Source organism: Pan paniscus, chromosome 4 (genome assembly GCF_029289425.2).
Source record: "Pan paniscus chromosome 4, NHGRI_mPanPan1-v2.0_pri, whole genome shotgun sequence".
Taxonomy (NCBI): Eukaryota; Metazoa; Chordata; class Mammalia; order Primates; family Hominidae; genus Pan; species Pan paniscus.
In genome coordinates, this window is record NC_073253.2 from 127,006,526 (window position 1) to 127,030,220 (window position 23,695).

Below are 23,695 nucleotides of genomic sequence, written 5' to 3' on the forward strand. Positions count from 1 at the left end.
TTGGAAGTCATTATTCTTGTTCTCAGAACAAGGGAAAAACTGAAGGAACTGAAAAATCAATGACTTTTCTTAGTTACATCACCAAACTGCGGACAGAGGGAAAACCATCACTCTGAAAACTGAAAAAATGGGTAAATACAGAGAATGACAACTGAGATCAAGTTACCTGAAGCAGAAGCCTTTGGAGCCAATAACCAGCAGGAACACTTAAATAGTAATTGACTAACTGCTGAAGAATGAGTGTGAATTCCTCTCAGTGACAAAAACTCCTAGGGACCTAGTCTTAGGGAGACCTCCCCACTTTCATGGGATACTATCATATTTTCATGGTGAAAATCAGAGAAACATTTGGCTATGGTTCGGACAGAGGTAGTGACAAAGTAACAGTTTTGAAATATTCCTAGAACATTCTCCAAAACAAAGGTCTGCTCTCCAAATAAAACTATTTTACCAGAGCCTTATCTGACTTGAGAGAGAAGCAGCCTTCCTCGCTGGCCTCTGGAAAGAAAAATAGGCGGCAGGGAGAGGGGATGGCTAAGAAATACTTCCAAAGGTCACATCCCAGAAATTCAGACTAAAAAAAAAAAAATCAGATTTAATTTTAAGATTACAGAACATTTCCCCTTCCTCTCTCCAACACCTTACTTCCATATCAACATAGCTCCAGTGTAACAAATGCAGATTACAACTAAAAGAGCTGCAGGACACAGAATCTATTCAAAGAAGTAGTTCTTGGGGAAAACCAAAGAAAGAGGAGTTTAAAATTTAAAAAAAAGGAAACTATGGGAAAGTGAGGCTTCTGGCACCTACAACTAACATTACAGCAAACATTAAACACATCTAAGGCTCCTAGCTAGGTTAATATAAAACTTCATACTAAAATCTTATTAAAGTCAGTTCCTATATCCTAATACATCATATATAGCTATCAATGAAAAATTAGAAAGCAACAAAAACTAGTCTGAACAAAGAAAGCATCAGAATCAAACTCAAATTTGGCAAAGATTTTAGAATTATCAGAATGGGAATTGAAAATTATGATAAATATGTTTATTTTATATAATATATATGATTATTGTTGCTCTGATGTTTAAAATAGACAACATGCAAGACCAAATAATGCAACAGAGAGATGGAAAGTCATTTAAAAAATCAAAACGAAATGCTAGCAATTAAAAAAAAAAAGGAGCAGGAATGAAGAATGCTTTTGATGGGCACATCAGCAGACTGGACATGACCAAGGAAAGAATCAATGAACTTGAAGGTATGTCAATAAAAATTCCGAAACTGAAAAGCCAAGAGAATAAAGGATAAAAAATAATATCCAGGAGCTGTGGTACAATTACAAAAGTATACATGTAATAAATACAAAATGGAGAAGTAAAATATATGAATAATAGCTTCGAATTAAAAAAAAATTAGTAACAGACAACAAACCATAGACGCAGGAGGCTCACAGAACACCAAGCAGGATAAATACCAACAAATCTACTCCTATATATATCATACTGAAACTGCAGAAAACCAAAGACAAAATCTTAATGGAAGTAAGAAGGACAAAAACAACCTTACCTATAGAAGAGTAAGAACTGCATTAGAGTTCTTGTTAGAAACTATGCAAAAAAAAAAGAGACTGGAGAAAAATGGTTAAAACATTGAAAGAAAAACAATAACCTAGAATTCTGTATCCAGCAAAATAATTCAAAAGGAAAAGAGAAAGACTTCCTCAGACCAAAACTGACAGATTTGATGGCAGAAAAAAATGACATTTAATATATGTTGAAAGATATTTTTCAGAGAAAACAGGTTAGAAATGCAAATCTACATAAAAAGAGTATCCGAAAAGTAATAAATGTAAAATAAAGTCTTTCATTTTCCTTATTCTAAATTGACCTAATAGAAAAATAATTGTTTAGGGTAATAAAAATGACAATATATTGAATGATCATAGCTAATGGAAAATTAAATTGAATGACAGCAATGTTATAAGGGATGTGATGTGAGGGAGAAATTGGAATATTTTGTTATGAAGTCTGTGCACTCCCTGTGAAGCAGTACATGGTTATTTGAAAGTTGTAAATGTGTATTGCCAACTATAGGACAAACACTAAAAAGTGAAGTTTTTAAGAAATATAAATGACATGCTAAAAGAGGAGAGAAAAATGGAAGCGTTTAACTGCTTAAAACCAGAGAAGACATAAAAAGAGGAGGATAAAAACATAAAGTGAAATAAATAGAAAACTGTTACAAATATGATAGATATTAATCCAACTATATCAATTATCACTTCAAATGTGAGTGGTCTTAATACACCAGTTAAAAGGCAGAGAACCAACTTTATGTTGTCTACAAGAAACCCATTTTAAATATAAAGTCAGAGATAGATTAAAAGTTAAGGTATAGAAGCCGGGTGCAGTGGCTCACGCCTGTAATCCTAGCACTTTGGGAGGCCGAGGAGGGTGGATCACGAGGTCAGGAGATTGAGACCATCCTGGCTAACACGGTGAAACCCCATCTCTACTAAAAATACAAAAAAAAATTAGCCGGGCATGGTGGCGGGTGCCTGGAGTCCCAGCTACTCAGGAGGCTGAGGCAGGAGAATGGTGTGAACCCAGGAGGCGGAGCTTGCAGTGAGCCAAGATCACGCCACTGCACTCCAGCCTGGGTGACAGAGCGAGACTCCATCTCAAAAATAAAATAAAATAAAATAAAATAAAATAAAATAAAAGTTAAGGTATAGAAAAAGATATACTACATTAACACTAATCAAAAGAAAGCTGGAATAACCGATAAGGTTAGGCTTTGTGTCCCTACCCAAATCTCATCTTGAATTGTAAGCCCATAATCCCCATAATCCCCACATGTCAAGGGATCAAGACCATGTGGAGGTATTTGAATCACGGAGGCGGTTTCCCCCATGCTGTTCTTGTGATAGTGACTGAGTTCTCATCAGATCTGATGGTTTTATAAGGAGCTCTTCTTTCCCCTTCGCTCGGCACTTTTCCTTCCTGCTGCCTTGTGAAGAAGGTGCCTTGCTTCCTCTTCACACTCCGCCATAATTACGAGTTTCCTGAGGCCTCCACAGCCATGCTGAACTGTGAGTCAACTAAACCTCTTCCCATTATAAATTACCCAGTCTTGGGCAGTTCTTTATAGCAGTACGAAAATGGACTAATAGCCGTGTTAACTTCAGACAAAGCAGAGGTCAGAACAGTGAAAATTATCAGAGATAAAGAGGGGCACTTCATAATGATAAGGAGCTAATTTTCCAAGAAGACATAATTATCCTTAATGAATTTGCAGTTAACAAAAAAGCATCAAAGTATGTGAGGCAAAAACAGAGCTGCAAGAAGAAATAAATCCATTATTTTCCTTAGAAACTTCAACACTCCTCTATCAGTAAATGATGTATCCATCAGGCGGAAAATTAGTAAGGATATAATAGAGCTGAACAGTACCATCAGTCAACTGAATCTAATTAACATTTACACAATACCTCATCCAAAAACAGGAGAATACACAATCTTCCCATGCTGACAGGGAACATTTGCCAAAATGGACCACATTCTAGGCCATAAGACACACCTTAGCAAATTTAAAATAATAGAAATCATACAATGTATGTTCTCAAATCACAAACTAGAAATCAGTAAGAAAAAGATAACTGGAAAATCCCCAAATACTTGGAGATTGAAAACATGCATCTAAATAACACATAGGTCAAAGAAGACATCTTGAAAGAAATTTTAAAATATTTTGAACTAAATGTGAATTCAACTTATCAATACTTGTGAATGCAGCAAAAGGAGTGCTTAAAGGGAAATTAATAGTATTGAATACATATATTAGAAAAGAAGATCTAAAATCAACGATCTAAGCTTTAATCTTAGGAAACTAGACAAACAGCAACATAAAACTAAAGCATTCAAGAGATAAGGAATAGTAAAATCTAGAGCAGAAATTATTGTAGTTGAACAGAAAATAGAGAATATCAACAAAGCCAAACGCTGGTTCTCTGAAAAGATCAGTAAAATTGTTAAGCCTTTATCAGGAAACCAAGAAAAACACAAAAAGACACAAATTCTAAATAACAGAAACAAAAGAGGGGTATCACTATAGATACTATGAACGTTAAAAGGATAATTAAGGAATTATATGAACAAGTCTATGCCCACAAATTTAGATGAAATGCATCAATTTTTTGAAAAACACACACTGCCAAAACTCACATAAGGAGAAACAGATTAACTTGAATAGCCTACGTCTACTTAAAAAATTTAATCAATAATTATCTACTCCTGGCAAACAAAGAATAAAGGGGAACTACCTCAACTTGAAAGAATATCTACAAGAAACCTACAGCTAATATCATACTTATGGTGAGAGACTGGATGTTTTTTTTCCTATGACTGGGAGCAAGGTCAAGATGTGTCCTCTCACAACTCTCATTCAATATCATACTGGAAGTTATAGCTAGGGCTGTAAGAAAGACACAAAGATACAAAAAAGAGGGAAGGAAGGAAAGAAGGAAGACAGAAAAAGTATACATGTGGAAAGGAAATAAAACAGTCTTTATTTGTAGAAGACGATTTTCTATATAAAAAGTTTCAAAGAATCAATCGAAAGAAAAAAACAACTGTTGGAACTAATAAATGATTATAATGAGGTTGCAGAATACAATGTAAATATACAGAAGTCAACTGCTTTCCTACAGACCAGCAATGAACAACTGAAATGTAAAATTAAAAACAATACCATTTACATTAGGTTCCCTCCCCCTGCCCCCCCAAAAAACATGTATAAATCTGAGAAAATATACACAGGGTCTATATGAGGAAAACTATAAAATTCTGTTGAAAGGAATCAAAGATGATCTAAATAAATGGGAATAGTTTCCATGGTAATGAATAGGAAGACTCTATTGTTAAAACGTCAGTTCTTCCCAAGTTGATCCATAGATTCAACACAATCCCAATGAGAATCTCAGCAAGTTATTTTGTGGACATCTACAAACTGATGTTAAAGTTTATATAGAAACAAAAAAGACCCAGAATAATCAACACAATACTTAAGAATAAAAACAAAGTTGGAGGACTGATACTACTGAACTTCAAGATTTACTATAAAGATATAGTAATTAAGATAGCATGGGGATTGGGAGATAAGGGAGATGTTGGTCAAAGGACACAAAATTTGGCATGAGGGCTCATGCATGTAATCCCAGTACTCTGGGAGGCCAAGGTGGGCAGATCACTTGAGGCCAGGAGTTTGAGACCAGCCTGGCCAACATGACAAAACCCTGCCTCTACTAAAAATACAAAAATTAGCCAAGTGTGGAGGCACACACCTGTAGTCCCAGCAACTTGGGAAGACGGGGCATGAGAATCACTTGAACCCAGGAGGTGGAAGTTGTAGTGAACCAGTCGCACCACTGCACTCCAGCCTGGAGGACAGAGTGAGACTGTCTAAAAAAAATAATAAATTTAAAAAAAAAAATTTCAGGGCTCAAGAGAGCTATTACACATCATGGCAACTACAGTTAATAATAATATTATATACTGGAATATTGCTAAGAGTAGATTTTAAGTATTTTAATGACAAAAAATGATAATTACGTGAGGTAATAGATATGTTAAATAGCTTGATTTAGCCATTACACATGTGTACACATATCAAAACATCATTTTATACACTATAAAGATACACAATTTTTACCTGTCAACTAAAAAAAAAAAAAGCATGGTAATAGCTAAATATATACATATATATATATATAGTTACAGAGATCAACAGAACAGAACAGAATAGAACAGAACAGGGAGCCCCCAAACAGATTCACACAACTAGAGTATAAACTGATCTTTGACAACGGAGCAAAGGTAATTCAATTGAGAAAAGAAAGTATTTTCAGCAAATGGTGCTGCAACGACTGGACATCCACATGTAAAAGCATGAATCTAGACAAAGACCTTACAGTTTTCATAAAATTAATTCATAATGGATCATAGTCATAAGCATAAAATGCAAAACTATAAAGTAGACAGAAAATTACACTGGAGATAATCTAAATGACCTTTGGTTAGGTGATGAGTTTTTAGATACAGCACCAAATACTATACAGGAAAGAAAAATTGTTAAGTTGGACTGCATTAAAATTAAAAACTCTGCTCTGTGAAAGACACTGTTATAACAAGAAGCCACAAACTGTAAGAAGTATTTTTTTTAAATCTGACAAAGAACTGGTATCCAAAGCAAAACAAAACAACAACAACAAAAACCGTCAAAACTCAACAATAAGAAAAAAAAGCCAACTTAAAAAGGACAAAAAACCCAAACAGACACTTCACCGAAAAAGATACACAAATGGCAAATAAGCATTTGAAAAAATGCTCAACATATGTCATTGGGGAACTTCAAATTAAAACAATAATGATACATCACTACCTGCCTCTTAGAATGGCTAAAATTGACAAACTGACCATATCAAATGCTGACAAAGACGTAGAGCAACAGGAACTCTCACTAATTGCTGGTGGGAATGCAAAATGGTACAGTGATTTTGGATGACAGTTTGATCATTTCTTACAAAGCTAAACATAATTTTTCCATAATATCCAGCAATCATGCTCCTATGTATTTTTCCAACTGAGTTGAAAACATGTCCACATAAAACCCCAAACATGAATATTTATGGCAGTATTATTTATAATCACCAAAAGCTACAAGCAAGATATCTTTCAATAGGTGAATGAAAATGAATAAACAAACTGTGTTACATCTATATAATGGAATATTACTCGATGATGAAAAGAAATGAGCTATTAGGTAAAAACAACAGCAACACCACCACCACCACCAAGGAAGAATCTTACGAAAGACTGGCTAAGTGAAAGAAGCCAGTCTGAAAAGTCCACATAGCATATGATTTCAAACATACAACATTCTGGAATTGATAAAAATATAGAGAAAGTAAAGAGGTAAAGAGATCAGTGGTTGCCAGCAGTTAGTGGGTAGGGATAAACAGGTAAAGCACAGGGGATTTTTAGGGCTGTGAAATTATTCTATATGATACTATAATGGTGTGTATATGACATCATACATTTAATAAAAACCATATAACTATACAACAGAGTGAACTTTAACGTAAATTTTGGTCTTTGGTTAGTAATAATGTATTAACATTAGTTCATTAGTTTTAACAAATATATCATACTAATGCAATACATTAATAACTGACACCAGGTGTGGTGGCTCACACCTGTAATCCCAGCACTTTGGGAGGCCAAGGCACACAGATCACTTGAGACCAGGAGTTTGACACCAGTCTGGCCAACATAGTGAAACCTCATCTCTATTTAAAATATAAAAATTGGCGGGGTGTAGTAGTGCATGCCTGTAAACCCAGCTATTCGGGAGGCTGAGGCACATAATCACTTGAACCCTGGGAGGCAGAGGCTGCAGTGAGTTGAGATCGTGCCACTGCACTCTAGCCTGGGCCACAGAGTGAGACACTGTCTCAAATAAATAAATAAATAAATAAATAAATAAATAAATAAATAAAGCATTAACTGGGAAAACTGTATGTTGGGGAAGAGGGCTATATGAAAAAACTGCTATTTGCTCAATTTTTCTGTAAATCTGAAACTGTTCAAATTAAGTCTATTCATTGTGTGCGTGGGCACGTGTGTGCATAAACTCATGCATCAAACTGGAAAAATAAAGCTATTTACAGCTATTTATACTCTTAACTGATAATACAGAGTGGCCAAGAAATAGACAATATAAGAGATAGGCATGTCTTAGAATTTACCATTTAGTTATTGTTTCGTTTTGCTGTCCCCCACTCCCACTCTCAACATTCCAGAAGAAAAGAAAGAAGGGATAGTCATTATTCAGCCTGTGCAGGTCTAGCTCTTCAGACACAAACATGGATAGTATCAGAAGATGCACGAAAATCAGACTGCACTACAAATTAAAAAAGAATAAGGTCTAGATTAACGGCTATAAATCACCAACTCCTAAAACCGAAGTACAAACTAATAATCTTCCGAGGCCTGGCAGGAATAAAATTATACAATATATGGGTTAATACAACTGACTGAGAGAGATACAGCCTATGCCAAACTAAAGAAAGCTTGCCTGGCCTACAGGCCTAAAGGTTCAAATGTTTATTAAAAAAACACAGTAGTCACATAAAATGTCTGCTGGCTGGCTGGAATTCCATCACCTACAATTTACCTGCTTTCAAAAACTGTGTTCAACATTGAGAAAACAGAAAACCACTTATCTTGAGCTTAATATGGGCTTCTTTTTCCTTAACTGTAGAACACTTACTGAAATATCAAATCAATGGTTAGGATATGTATCCTAGGCAGGCCTAAACCATTAACATTTGGTTTAAGCAACTTTGTATAATTTACCTCCTAAATCATAAAGAAGATACCTAAACATTTATATTAAAACAATACAACTCAAAGAAATTGTCATCTCAAGCAAATAATCCTGATGTTAAAATTATTTCCATCTTACATTCATAAAATCATCAAATTTTGTGTTTTCACATAACTTCTAGAAACATACAAACAGGGCTATATAAATTGAGAAGTTATGAAGCCAAAGTAGACTGTACATCAGGAAGCTCATAAAAGTTGCTCTAAATTCCCTCTGCAAATGTATTTGATTTCTCCTACACTTCATCTATAAAAAACATTTATATAATGCTTTTATTTAATCATGAATGGCACCCAAAATGTGATAATCTCAACCTTTATGGTTTAAGTATGAAGAAATGAAATTATGAATAACTTTGCATATAATTCAGATATAAAGAGTGAAGATGCCAGTAAACTAAAAAAAACCCACACTGATTACCGTATCACTAGAGTTTCAGTGTCCCAAAATGAAAAAGCTTTAGAAATTGATTTCAAAACAATGTAAATATGCTTAACACTACTGAACTGTACACCTAAAAAATGATTTATAAAGCTAAATCTAATGTTATAGATATTTTTACCACAATAAAAATATTAAATTAAAATGTTATTTGTTAGCATGCTCCATATAATAAATGCCTAAAATTAATGTTAAAATAAAATTAATATATGGCAGAAATATCATCTCAAATACAGTTTTTGCCTATACAAATTATTTCTAATACCAAAAAATAATATAAGGTGAAATTAAATTCTGTTTTTCTCTACATTTCCCCTAACCACTGAGTGTACTGTACAGAACAGTAAGATATATTTAACTAGCTTTTCATATCTTTTACCCTAAACATTATGATGCATAAACCAAATGAATGAGTAGACATTATTCTCTTTCTCAATAATTGAGTCAAGTAAATGATTATTATACAATAGTCATAAACTTCTTCAATTTAAATCTACCACTCTTTAGCTCAGTTTTAAAAATGTTTTATATATTTTAAAAGTTTTAAAATTTTATATATATGTATGGCATGCCTACAATTTCATCATAGCAATCCTGCAGTTATACAAACTAAAACAGCCTTTCACTCCAAGATGTGATGGTCCATTTAAACAAACAACAATCTAGAAGATCCCTGCCCCAGTAAGAGACCACACAGTTGTCAATAAAAAAAATGTAGTTTTTCTAAAAGTAAGGTACATAGACTACTGGTAATAATAAAATTTACACAGTGGTACGTAGTGTACATAATGCGGTATACAAATACACATTTATTATTATTTTTGTGACGGGGTCTCACTATGTTGCCCAGGCTAGTCTCGAACTCCTGAGCTCAAGCAATCTAACCACCTTGGCCTCCCAAAGTACTGGGATTACAGGCACATGCCAACACGCCTGGCCCAGATACACACATTTTTAATTTTAGTTACTATAAATTTATTTTTATAGCTAGTTTTATTATGGTAAAGCATATTGTTTCCCTATCTAGGGTAATGAAGTTTCATGTTGAAATAGATTTATTTGGGTATAAAAGATGGTCAAATTTAAAGAGAAACACTAAATTTAAAAAGTATACATGATATATAAATTTGGCAAAATTGTTAAGATATGATGTAAGTGACTTAAGTTGGGGAAGCACTGCTGTAGGTTATGTTTACCATAGGCCAGGCTCAGTGGCTCATGCCTGTAATCCCAGCACTTTGGGAGGCCAAGGTGGGCGGATCATTTGAGGTCAGGAGTTTGAGAACAGCCTGGCCAACATGGTGAAACCCCGTCTCTACTAAAAATAAAAAAAAAAATTAGCCAAGCATGGTGGCACGCGTCTGTAATCCCAGCTACTGAGGAGGCTGAGGCAGGAGAATTGCTTGAACCCAGGAAGCAGAGGTTGCAGTGAGGCAAGATCACGCCACTGCACTCCAGCCTGGGTGACAGAGCAAGACTCCACCTCAAAAAAAAAAAAAAAAAAAAAGAAAAGAAAAGAATGGTGCCACTAATGTCAGGCATTCTGCTAAGTACCTTACACACACAATTTCATTTGATCCTTATAACAATCTATTAGATTATTACTAAATTGAATTTACCTATTTTATACTAGAAAACTAGGGGTCAAAAACGCTAATGCACTTGCCCAAGATCACCAGAGGTAGTAAATGACAGAGCCAGGGTTAAAATCCACGTCTGTCTGACAGATTCTAGAGTCTTCGTTTTCACTCCCTATGCTATTCTCTCTCTCTAGTCTAAAGGAGGAAAGATTGAGAAAATGAAGTAGACCTAAACCGAACCTCTTGTCGAGGGAGACATATCAATCACTTAGTATACTAATTCCCAACATAACATCATTTGTAATATGTATGTCACATAGTTAGAAGACAGCTACAGCAGTTGTTGGGGCTTCAGGTACAAGCTTTGTTGAGCCAGAAAACCCTAGCGGAAGGACTATTCACTGTGCCATATCTAGAGGAAGGATCAAGCAACAAAGCCATTTAGAATATCAAGTGCATGTTCCTTATATCCATATATCCTTGTATCTCATGTATTCAAGAATATCTGATTACTACCACTGGTTAAATAACACTTAACAGTCCCTACATCTAGGATCCCAAGAGAGAACAAAGCATACTTTTGCTAGAACAAGGGTCTTTCCTGGTCATATTTGCTTGTCAAATGGCCCAATACTGAAAAACATACCACTGATGGCTCTCAATGTGCTTGATTCTCAAGCACATTTGAGATGTAATAACATAGGAGCCAATGGTCTACTGAATTACACCATCATATGACTATAGGACAAAGAAATCAAATTTTATTAGAACAAGTTAAAGAAAAAATGAATCTTCCTGTGTACACTATGAATTACTGCATTATGGAAAGCTGGGCAATATGTACCTGAATTCATTTAGGGCATCAACTATTCGATTATATGCCAAACTTCTCTGACTGGCATCAGCTGATCTCCGGCTCATTTTCATAGCCTTGAAAACAATCATTAAGATAGTTAATTCTTATGTTAATCATGAGCAAAACATGGAAAAAAGTCTTTTTTAGACAGAGTCACATATTTACACAACGCTCTATCAAAATTCTTATCGAGAAAGAAATAAAGAAAGTAAATGCATTTATTGTGGCTTTTTCTTCTACACATTTGGTAATTAATGAATGGTTGAACAAAGTTCAAAATTTTTGACTGTTTTCAATCTCTTATTTTTAAAACTGCAGACTGTCAACACATAAAAAAACTGATGTTGACAGTTTCTGGGTTACAAAAAACTTATTTTTCCCAAACAGAACAAGACATAATGGTAACTCAGTAACAACAACTCATGGTTTTATGCTTATATTTCACAGATAACACTTCTGTTAACTCCTTTTTTTTTTTTTTTTTTTGACAAGAGTCTCACTCTGTCACCTAGGCTGGAGTGCAATGGCGCGATCTCGGCTCACTGCAACCTCTGCCACCCGGGTTCAAGCGATTTTCCTGCCTCAGTCTCCCGAGTAGCTGGGATTACAGGTGCCTGCCACCACGCCTGGCTAATTTTTATATTTTTAGTAGAGATGGGGTTTCACCATGTTGGTCAGGCTGGCCTTGAACTCCTGACCTCGTGATCCACCCACCTCAGCCTCCCAAAGTGCTGGGGTTATAGACATGAGCCACTGCCCCCAGCCCTGTTAACTCTTTTTTAAAAATTTGCCCAGCCTGGCCAACATGGCAAAATCCTGTCTATACTAAAAACATGAAAATTAGCCAGGTGTGTTGACACACGCCTGTAATCCCAGCTATGAAAGAGGCTGAGGCATGAGAATCGCTTGAACCCAGAAGTCTGAAGTTGCAGTGAGCTGAGATCATGCCACTGCTGCACTCCAGCCTGGGTGATGGAGTAAGACTGTCTCAAAAAAAAAAAAAAAAAAAAAAAAAAAGGGAATATAAAGATTCTATAATAAGATAGCTAAAGGTGTTAGTAATATTTGCTTTTTTTTTTTTTTTAAGACAGAGTCCTGCTCTGTTGCCAGCTGGAGTGCAGTGGCACAATCTTGGCTCACTGCAACCTCTGCCTCCCAGGTTCAAGCGATTCTCCTGCCTCAGCCTCCCGAGTAGCTGGGACTACAGGCACACACCACCATGCCCCGCTAATTTTTGTATTTTTAGTAGAGATGGGGTTTCACCATGTTGACCAAGATGGTCTCGATCTCTTGACCTTGTGATCCGCCTGCCTCGGCCTCCCAAAATGCTGGGGTTATAGGCATGAGCCACCATGCCTGGCCAATATTTGCTTTCTTAAAATATATTTAGCCAAGGTTAAAAAGCCTTAATCTAGGTAGGCAAAAAGGGGATCAGGATTAGGATATGGAGGTCAAAAAGAACTTTAATCTTTAACACTTTTTCAAAGAGAATTGAATTCTGTATTCTTTATATAATTACAAAGTGATTAAATATTGTTTAAAAAAATAATTAAGATGTCAGCCTACTTTAGGCCAGAAATCATGTTCCTGTACACCCAAAAGCTTCAGAGGGTGAAAGTGAAACACACTTTATGTTTTTTCAAACTGTTAAGAGACTGGCAATTTATAAAGAAGTGAATACTATTTTGCTAGAATTTGGTAGTGTTCTTCCTTAATCTTATCAGCAATGCTATTTTTAAATTAAATCACAAATCTCAAAAGGTAGAAGACTTCAAAATAATTGCCAAGGTGTTCAGAAACAAAATCCATAGCTTTTATTTAAAAAAAAAAAAATAGTTTGAAAACTGGCCCTAGAAGATAACTTCTTTGGATGGTACAATATTCACGATTATATTCTATTCTTAATAATATTCCATCATTAAGTAACTACTATAGAACTTTAAAAATTAAGTCCCATTCACTTATGTAAAAGCATTCATTTAATTTCATCTTTCAGCTTTAATAAAAAATGTGATACTACAATTGAACAAATATCCAAACAACTATAAGCATTAACAATGTACATTTTAGGTCGGGGTCCCCAGCCTCTGGGCCGTGGACCAGTACCCGTCAGTGGCCTGTCAGGAATTGGGTCGAGCAAGCAAGTGAGTGAGCATTACTGCCTGAGCGCTACCTCCTGTCACATCAGTGGCAGCATTAGATTCTCATAGGAGCGCATACCCTATTGTGAACCGTGCATGCAAGGGATCTACGTTGCACACTCTTATGAGAATCTAATGCCTCTGAAACCATGGCAACTCCCCACCTCCCCAGCCCCATCCGTGAAAAAATTATCTTCTACAAAGGGTCCCTGGTTGCCAAAAAGGCTGGGGACTGCTGCTTTAGGTTACAGAATTATCAAAGCGTTAAAACATGAAAACACTTGAAAAGTAATCTTTAATGAGTTGTATAATGCCCATTTCAAGTTTTATACAAAGTTTGAAATACTTCTCCAAATAACTAAAAATGTCAGTTCACCCACAACTTATTACTGTGTGTGATGACTTTGGCTAGACTACAAAATGTGAGTGCAGCCTATTGAAGAAATGTAATCAGTGTCTAACTTAAGAAAAGGTAAATGAAAATGGCCTTTACTCATTTGTTCAATAAAAATGTATTGCTAATGAACTATTTATTTTTTGACATACTCAATATGAATAACTAACATCTATGTCTTCTCTAAAGGCAGATGATCCTTAGTCACTAATGAGTTATTGAGATACATCCTTTCCTTTCTAAACCATTCTAACGGGTCTACCCACCTCTCGTCTCTTATTCCAGTCTCTTCAAAACGCACTACCAAGTGCTCGTTTCAGCAGCCATATACAAAACACACTGCCAAGTTAATCTCCCCAAAGTACAACTTGCAAACAGCCTTAAAGACAAAGTCAGAACTCCCTGGCAAGCACGCTACATTTTTTGTCATCAGGTACTCATTAACTTCGCCAGTTGTACCTCTCACTATTCCTCTTCGTATCCTTTCCCTTCCACAGACTGTTGCAAAAAACTCTGGTGACAGCCACTGATTTTATCAGCTCAACTTCTGGGAATCTCCTCTAAAAAATAATCTGGAAAATTCACCAAGATGTTAACGATAGGGTAGCAACAATTGTGCAAAAGTAGAAATGGCCTAACAGGGAAACTGTTACTTAAATTGAGACCTACTAAAATATATGTAAGAACCATTTACAATAACTTGAGAAATGTGTATGTGACAATGATGTTTTTTATTTTACTATTTGAGATAGGGACTCACTCTGTTGCTACAGTGCAGAGGCACAATCACAACTCACTACAGCCTCGACCTTCTGAGCTCAAGCGCCCCTCCCACCTCGGCCTCCCTAGTAGCTGAGACTACTAGTGTGCTCCCCCATGCCTGGCTAATTTTTAGATTTTTTTTTGTAGAGACCGGGTCTTGCCATGTTGCTCAATCTGAGTTTTTTTAAATGGGCATATAATTTGAAAAATGTAGACACAGCACAATCCCTACCAAGTAAAAGCACAATATGCATAAAAAAGGCCTAAACAAGATTTTTCAGCAATGAGTTACTGTGTTCCCTTTGGGTGGCAAGAATGTCGATTTTCTTGCTATTCTGCTATATCCAATTTTCAGAGTTTTATGTTCCAAAACATCCCATACATCCTTCAAAATGCAGTCCAAATGAAACTTCTTCTCAATAGGAAGTCATTTCACTTTCCCCCAAATTTCTAAAAAAACTTTGTCCTTCCTTTTTAGCTTAGATTCTAGTATTTCACAATTTACATATTTGTATCGTATATACTATCTCAGTAGCAACTGACAAAAGTGATCACTCCTTCCTTGAAATACTTTCTGTACTTGGCTTTCCCCAAAAGAATACACTCTTGTTTTTTCTCCTAATTGAATAGCCAGTCCTTTTCCTTCACCTCTGCTGGTTCCTTCTCATCTCGTCAAACTCTTAATGTTAAAATGCACCACAACTCAGGCTTACCATTGCCTGTCCTCTCTTGCCAATCTCCATCAGTTTCATGGCTTTAAATACCATCTATACACTGATGACTTCTCTGGTAAACTCCAGACTCATAAAAACACAAGGATGTCCATATGCAAATATAAAATACCCATCTTCCTTTATCAAATCTGTTTCGCTTGCAGTCTTTCTCACTTCAATGCTGGCAACTTCATCCTTTTAACTGCTTGGCTAAAAAAATCTTAGAGTCAACCTTAATGATTAGTCTACCAGCTAATCAAACTGGCTGTTTTCAAAATATATCTAGAATCCAACTCTTTCTTACCAATTCAATCACTAAAGTGGTTTGAGTATTCATCATCTGGATTACTGTAACAGTATGCTAATTGGTCTCACAACATCTACTTTTGCTCCTAGAAATCTATTATCCACCAGCAGTAAGAGTGATCCTCATAAATAATGTCCTTCTTCCTCCACTGAAAACCCTCCAATGGTTTCCCATCTTTCATACTTTTGTAAGAATAAATGCTAATGTTCTTACAATGGTATCTTATAAGGTCCTACATGATCTAGTCTCACTTCAACCTAGGCACCTTGGCCTCGTAATGCTGCTTAAGTATCAGGCTTACTCCTGCAATAAGGCCTTTGCCCCTGCCTGGAATATCTTGTTCCAGATGGTTGTAGCTCACTTGCTCCGTATTTCTGGACCACATTCACATGTCCTTTAATAAGGGGCATTCCTGACTAGCCTATAAAAATTAGTAATCCTTCCTTCCAGGATCCCTTATATACCGTTCTCCGTTTTATTTTTCTTCACAGGACTTATTACATACATCTATATTCATATGTTTATTTGTCCCATGAGGTCAGAAGTGTTGCTTTTATCACTTCTCTTTAGTTGGTAGAACGGTGTCTACCACATTTTAGTCCCTCAAATATTTATTTACAGAACAAATGGATGATCTTATATCTTTTACTAGACAGTAAGCACCTTAAAAAGGGTTCAATCTATTTGCATCCACCAGAGCACTTTATAGGACACATGCACAACGTCTGTTAATTTTTCTGCCAAATTAATAAATATAATGCTTAATTGGGAGAATAAGATTTTAAAAGGAAAAGACATAAATAAATAACTATGCTTACCTGTTCTATTGCACTCTTTAATTTGTTCATGTGGCTTTCAAAGAGAGGAAAATGTGAAAAAAAGAATTCATTAAATTTGTTATTTTCATCTTCATCTTTGGACAATGAAAAGATTACCCCAATTGCAATCTTCTTTTTCCGCACAATTCCTGGGTTAGGGCCACAGCTTTCATCTGAGAGATTAAAGCTTTCTTCTATAGACCTTAAAAATAAATGTTTTTTTTTTAATTTACAAAAGTAAAAATAATTAAATTCACAATTTAATCTTCTTGCTAATTAAATGTAGGTAAGCTAAGTCTTTTGCTGTTTTATCAAACAAACCTATAATTTCATACCAATTGTATATCTCTTTAAGAAATCTACTGGCTATTCCTTCAGGTTCATGTTTTTGTAAGAAATTTTACTACAGAGTCAGATTGGGAACATTTTTTTGTCCAATTAGAAGTAACTAAAGAAGTAGATAATCCCAATTCATAATCAACCAAAAAGTGGCTAAATTTTAAGATTTACAGATGAGTCTGGTACAATCTTTTCCCTGTTCTAGGCCCTTCTGGTGTCTGTTTTTGATTTCAGGAGTAAAGTCAAAGATGAAGGAATAAAGGAAATAAAAAAGAGGAGAAAACAAGAACTTTTAGTATCTACAGTTGTACTTAATGTAGATTAAAAACTAATCTTTCAAGAATGAATTACCTTGCCAAAATAAAAACATGGAAAACTGAAATATCAAAACATGTAGTATATAAATCAAAGACCTAAACATAAAACTCTTAGAAGAAAACAAAGGGTAAAGGCATCATGCATCATGACACTGATTTGGCAATGGTTTCTTGGATATAACACAAAAGGCACAGTCAACAAAGGAAAAAAAAATAAACTGGACTACATACAAATTTAACCTTTTGTGCATCAAAGGACACTATCAATGGAGTAAAAAGGCATCCCACAGAATGTAAAAAAAATTTACAAATCATATATCTGATAAGGGATCAATATCTAAAATATATACAGAATTTCCACACATCACCAACAAAGCAAAAAAATGCAGTTATAATATGGGCGAAGGACTTAAATAGACATTTCTCCAAAAAAGATATACAAATAGCCAATAAGCACAAGAAAAGATGCTCAAGTCAGATGTGGTGCCTCATGCCTGTAATCCTAGCACTTTGGGAGGCTGAGACAAGTGGATCACTCGAGCCCAGAAGTTCTACTAACCTGGGCAACATGGCGAAACCCCATCTCTAAAAAAAAAGAAAAAAAAAAAAATTAGCCAGGTGTGGTGGCAAGCCTGTAGTTCCAGTTATTTGAGAGGCTGAGGTGGATCACCTGAGCCCAGGGAGGTTGAGGCTGCAGTGAGCCGGGATTATGCCACTGCACTCCAGCCTGGGCGACTCAAAAGGGAAAGAAAAGAAAAGAATAGAAAAGATGTTCAACTTCACTAATTATTAGATAAATGCAAATAAAATCCACAATGAGGAACCACTTCAGACTCATTAAGATGGCTATTATCAAAAAAACAGAAAATAAGTGCTGGTGAAGATATGGAGAAATTGGAACCATTGTGCATTGCTGGTGGGAATGTAAAATGGTACAGTAACCATGGAAAACAGTGTGCAGCGTGACAGTTCCTCACAAATTTAAAAACAAAATTACCATATGATCCAGCAATTCCACTTCTGGATATATAACCAAAAGTATTGAAAATGGGGACTCGAACAGATACTTGCACACTCATGTTCAGAGCGGCATTATTCACAATAGTTAAGAAGTGGAAGCAACCCAAGTGTCCATCAATAGATAAATGGATAAACAAAATGTGGTATGTATATACAATGGAATGTTATTCAGTCATAAAAAGGAATGAATTTCTGACACATGCTACAACATCGATAAACCTTGAAAACATTATGCTAAATGAAATAAGGCAGACACAAAAGGACAAGCAGTGTATGATTTCATTCATACAAGGTATGAATGAAAATTCATAAAGACAGAAAATAGAATGGTGGTTACAAGAGGAAGAAAAGGGAGAAATGAGGAATTACGTTGAATGGATACAGAGTTTCAGCTGGGAAGAGGAAAAAGTTCTGGAGTTGGATGGTGATGATGGCTGCACAACAATATGAAGGTATTTAAATAAATGTCACTGAACTGTACACCTAAAAATGGTTAAAATTGTAACTTGTTATGTATAACTTACCACAATTTTTAAAATGTAGTAAATTTTAAAAGTTTTCAGTTTCAAACTTAAAATACACAGAATACAAGTCCAGGTTCTAAAAAACCCATATAAAATTGTGTTTAAGGAACTACTCAATCTTGTTCTGTGTTTAAAGTTCCAACTTACCATCTAGGAAATACCCCATTTTCCAAACTTGTTGTTTGGCTGCGTCGCCAACGTCGCTGGTAGCTGCTGGCACAACTTCGGGTAAGTGAGGAGTTTGGGGAAGGAAATGGAGTGATCAGCAAGCTGCTGAGAGATGCTGTTAAGTCAGAAGAACAACAAGTATAAGTCAATAACGACTAAGCATAATGACAAATTTCTTTTTAACAAAATTACAAATAGGTTAAGTTAAACTTTATTTTGCTTCATGAGCCTCTAAAATGTTCATTAAAAGAACACATCCTTCTTGGAGCAAGGTCTCAGAGGAGAAAAATCATATATTAACAATGTATCAGCAAAAAACTCTGAGACAATCCCCTTTTGGCATTCCCCTCTAGGGACTCCAGAAGAAAATTATACTTTGCAACAAGGCATTATCCCTTTGGCCACTGGATTGACTGTCCCCTAACTCAGGTGAATCCTTTTAGTTCTTAAATTAAAGGAAATCTGATGCTATTCAAACTTAATGCAGCAGCTGGATTTTAAGAACAAGCTATTGAAAATAAGTGTCTGAATGGCATTTAAAGAGGTCATTTACAAGTATTCATGGATCACGTGTGCACATGTAGTCAAACCTACCACTTTTAATTAAGAATCATGACTATACCTACTAAGCTCCAAAAAAAGAATGCTCCCTGGAGCATCTAAGGTGACAAATACATTCCAGCAGACTCCACTCTTTAACGGCTGCAATCCCCTGATCTTGGGGATTATTCCCTTCCCGAAACACTTCTGTGAAATCTGTAAGATATGTTTATTGCTTGAGGTGTTAAGAGCTACAACTGCTGATTTTTCATTAGGCTAGGGGATTTTCATCAGGCTTTTCCCCACTGGATTTAGAGAGGATAACACTTGCCATTAAGGGCTTGCTTTTGTTTGGCAATATTCCAGACTTCTATCTTTCATGATCATAAGCACATACTGAAAATGTATATTCAAAACAGGGAACTATGATCATCACTATTAAAAAGGTACAGGCCAGATGATAAATTATTTTGGACACCAGCACTAAAAACTGGGACACTTTCATTATGAAGATCTATTCATTTGAATTCTGACAAATTCAATGATAGAGGATAAAGCTGTATGTGCCATGCAAACATGTAGACCATCAATGAACTCATTCTAAATTACTTTAGAATGCAGATTCTAAATGCAGACCACATTTTATCAATTAGTATTATAAACTCTGGTAGTCCAAGATTGGGTATGTACAACTAAATCTGGGTATGACTTCAGTGAAAAATAAAATGCTGTCCTAAGTTTGGAAAAAATACATTTCACTGCATTCTAATATTAAAAATAACCCTATTAGAAAAAAAAGAAAACACACATTAACTTAAATGGCATATATGAATCCAATAACTTGAAGCAGCCTAACAGATCAGTCTAGCCAGATGCTTCAACTTACAAAGAATATAAGTATAAATAAATTATCTTCTCTCAAATCTTAAATAAAATAATGAGAATTAAATTCCTGCCAGGGAAGACTAAATATCTAGATTACATCGAAGCAAAGGGTATTAAAAGAAATAAACTCTAGATTCTTTAAAACAAAAATAAGAAACTCAATTAGAAAAGAAAGATGAGATTACTTGAAAAACACAAGCTACTCTTATTAGAGTAGTGGTCGGCAACCCTAGCTATCCATTAGAATCAAGTGTTAGGTTTTGCATTTTGTTTTGTTTCACAAATACAGATGCCTAGAGATACCTTCTCTAGGTTACACGAGAGTCTTTGAAAGTAGAGTTCAGGCACTTGAATTTTTTATAAAACTTCCCTTTGTTATTCTAATACATACCTAGGGATTGCAATATACAGCAAGTTTAGATTTTTCATTTATACTCAAAACTGAATTATAAAACAATTTCGATAGCAGAGCCATATAATGTAACACCACATGCTATCACACTGAATTAAGTTTCTCATATCTAACAGTAATTCAAGCCTAAAATTACTCCTCCTTTTACTTATGCTGCTCTCTGGGCCCCAACAAACACTTTTCCTTTTAGCTAAAATGCTTTTCTGAGCTTTTGCCTGGATAACTGCTATTTATTTCTCAAAATACAACTCAATCATCATCCTTCTATAAAGCATTGTTGGCATCCCTGCACCTTGCCCAGGCTAAGTGTGGTGCTCTTTCTCTGAAGTTTTTTGCGCAGGCCTATCACTAAATGCATCACACAATGACCTATGACAGATGATTTTCCTAATTTTTCTCCCAGTAGACTCCATACATCTGTGTTCCGTAAGGGCAGACTCTGGGCTTTAATTTTTTTAATGTCCACCATGTTTCAATAAATGTTTGCTAGACCTACAAATTTTGGACAGGTCCATATTTGAAAAAAAAAAAAAAAGTATAACACTGATTCAAAATGCCTATGCTTTTCTGGGCAAGAGACAATATGACAATTTAAACTTTAGTTAGCAGCAAGCAAATATAAGCAAATATGTTTTTTTTTTACTACAGTTTCTAAGCAGTTTTTCTGACCAATGCTTTTCTTCTTATATTCACTAAGCTTCAACCAGTGTACTTGACTCTGGCTTTACTTCATCCTGGCTTTATCCTACTTAGCACACTTAAAAGTAAACATGAAAAATGTTAAATTTATAAGACTTTGCTCTGGTCTTTTCACAGTTCTCTTGTAAGGCTAATATCAATATGAACAAATTTGATAATAAAGGGAGGGATAAAAAAGAAAATCAATGCCAACAGTAATCTCATAAAAAACTGAATACAAGAACGTGACATTACCAGACCGTGCTATGCCACTGTCTCTGTCCTCATTGAGCTCTCTTCCAGGCATGTCCATTGGGTTGCTGTGAACTATAAATAAAGATGAAACTGTCAGTTATAAAATATATTGCTATTCAGGTGGATGAACAGCTCCTTTTAAATAGCAAACGAAATCATGCTCATCTCATTGCATTCCCTTATTTTTTTCAATAGCATGGCACCAACCCAACACCAAGAGCTATTACTCAGTTGAACAAGCTTTGAGAGCTCTGTGAAGATTTGATACACAGTATAAGAATCTAAAACATAATATCTAAAGAAGCAAGGAGTGACTAAAAGTCATATTTTGGAAGCATATTCAGTGACATATTTATAATATACTATTAAATGAAAAAAAGCAAGCTACTGAACAGTATGAGTGCTTGCTGGGACCAAGTGGTGGGTATATCATAGTTCACTGTACTGTTTCTGCCTATAACAATGTATGTTTCAAAATTCTCTATAATAAATTGAGATATTTGTTTGAATAGTATGATCCCCATTTTCTTTAAAAAACAAAAAAGCAGGTATTTCTGGCTGATAAAATGGCTAATATATATTTTTGCCTTTTAAAAGTGTTTTCCAAGTTTTCTACAAATATATATTTTTTATATCTAATATTTACAGGGAAAGAAAATATTAATCAAAACAAGAAGGGCTAAATTGATACCAATCTGAGAACAATGAAGAGTAAATGTGTTCACATTCCAGTAATTTCCACTAAAAGGTTACAATGTTAGGTAATCCGCTAAAATGTGTGAAAACAAGGAATATGATTAGAATCCTGGATATATACACATGAACATACTCTACAATCATCAACTTGATTATGTAAGCAAATATAGTCATATATGCCTTTTACAGAGCATTATAGTAGTGCTTGTTCATCTAAATCTTAGCTCCAAGAAAAACTGTTCTTACGGAATAGTGTAGATCAGAAATTTTACAATAATAACAAGATAGGATAATTTTCTGCAATTGGTGAACTATGGTACAAAAGCTACTCAGCCATGGAAACAAGACAGTGTCACATTAAAAATTCCAAGTGGTATCATAAGAAATAAAGTTCATATTAAGTTTTGGTTTCAGATTCTGAAGTTAAAATCATTATGCCACAAGAGAAATGACAAACTGAAATTTCATAAAAATGTCAATTCTACTGATAATCCGGTGTCTGGAAACTTTAAGAACATGTTCAGTAGAAAAGGAATTAAGTTTTTATACTTCCTAATGCAATGTTTTCTTAACCACAACCTCACCAATTGCATTCATCTACTCTCTTGTTTCCACAGCTTAACTACAGATTCTAGCCGTTGGGGCACACCAACTAGTCTACCCACACAGCACATCGCAAACCTGCAAAGAAAGAGGCGCTCCTGATCAGGCGGAGCGGACCCTGCTCAGAGAATGCCCGCCTGGGGCTGCAGAACTGTGAAAGACCTACATGGCAAAAACGTAAAATACACATGAAAGAGGACTGTTAGAGAAGCCACAATGCGTCAGGGAAAAAAGGTGAGCTAAGGCAGCACAAGAGCAGACCAACAAATATGGATGGAAACTTTTAAACTAAATAAGAATTCAAGCTGTCTTTCCCATTTTTGAAACAGGATGGTGTTTCTTTAGCCATGATTTATATCAAACAACAACTTCATGTATTTTTACTAATAAATCTATATGTAATAAAAACAAGCTTCTGCTATATAAAGTAAAAATTATTTTAAATGTTCAATCCTTTCTAATGTAAAGCAGTATTTTTAAAGATTTGAAAAAGTACGATAATGTTATCTATCTAATCTGATATTTGCCAAATAAATTCAATTTTTTAAAGTTGTTTGAAGATTAAAGTATGTGCCTACAACTGCAGCGAGGAGAAAACCACCTAAGCACTTGGCACACAGCATACAACAGGGTGCAAAACCAGAAGAGATCTTACTGACAAATTAAAAATTGGTTTTTCTAACCCAGTTGTAAGTTACAAAGTAATGGAAGAAACCAAGGTTACTAAACCAGGAGTCAGCCACTGTGGAAGGAGGAACACAAATGAAGCTCATCAGGGACCAGACTCCCAGCTGT

At 35.2% G+C, this 23,695-nt stretch overlaps 1 protein-coding gene across 4 annotated transcripts in view; it reads right to left on the bottom strand.

The window, feature by feature from the left end:
- Positions 1 to 23,695, bottom strand: part of FNIP1 (folliculin interacting protein 1) — a 148,672-nt gene that overhangs the window by 40,321 nt on the left and 84,656 nt on the right. For 2 of the 4 annotated variants that reach the window (XM_003829325.5, XM_063604215.1), the window contains exons 7-11: positions 22,979 to 23,062; positions 21,602 to 21,673; positions 18,811 to 18,946; positions 16,464 to 16,665; positions 11,317 to 11,402 (exon numbers count right to left, since the gene is read on the bottom strand). In XM_003829325.5, coding sequence (XP_003829373.1) covers positions 11,317 to 11,402; positions 16,464 to 16,665; positions 18,811 to 18,946; positions 21,602 to 21,673; positions 22,979 to 23,062 — 580 coding nt within the window. The remainder of the gene's footprint in view (positions 1 to 11,316; positions 11,403 to 16,463; positions 16,666 to 18,810; positions 18,947 to 21,601; positions 21,674 to 22,978; positions 23,063 to 23,695) is intronic. The other 2 variants (XM_003829326.5, XM_063604216.1) reach the window with 1 other exon arrangement.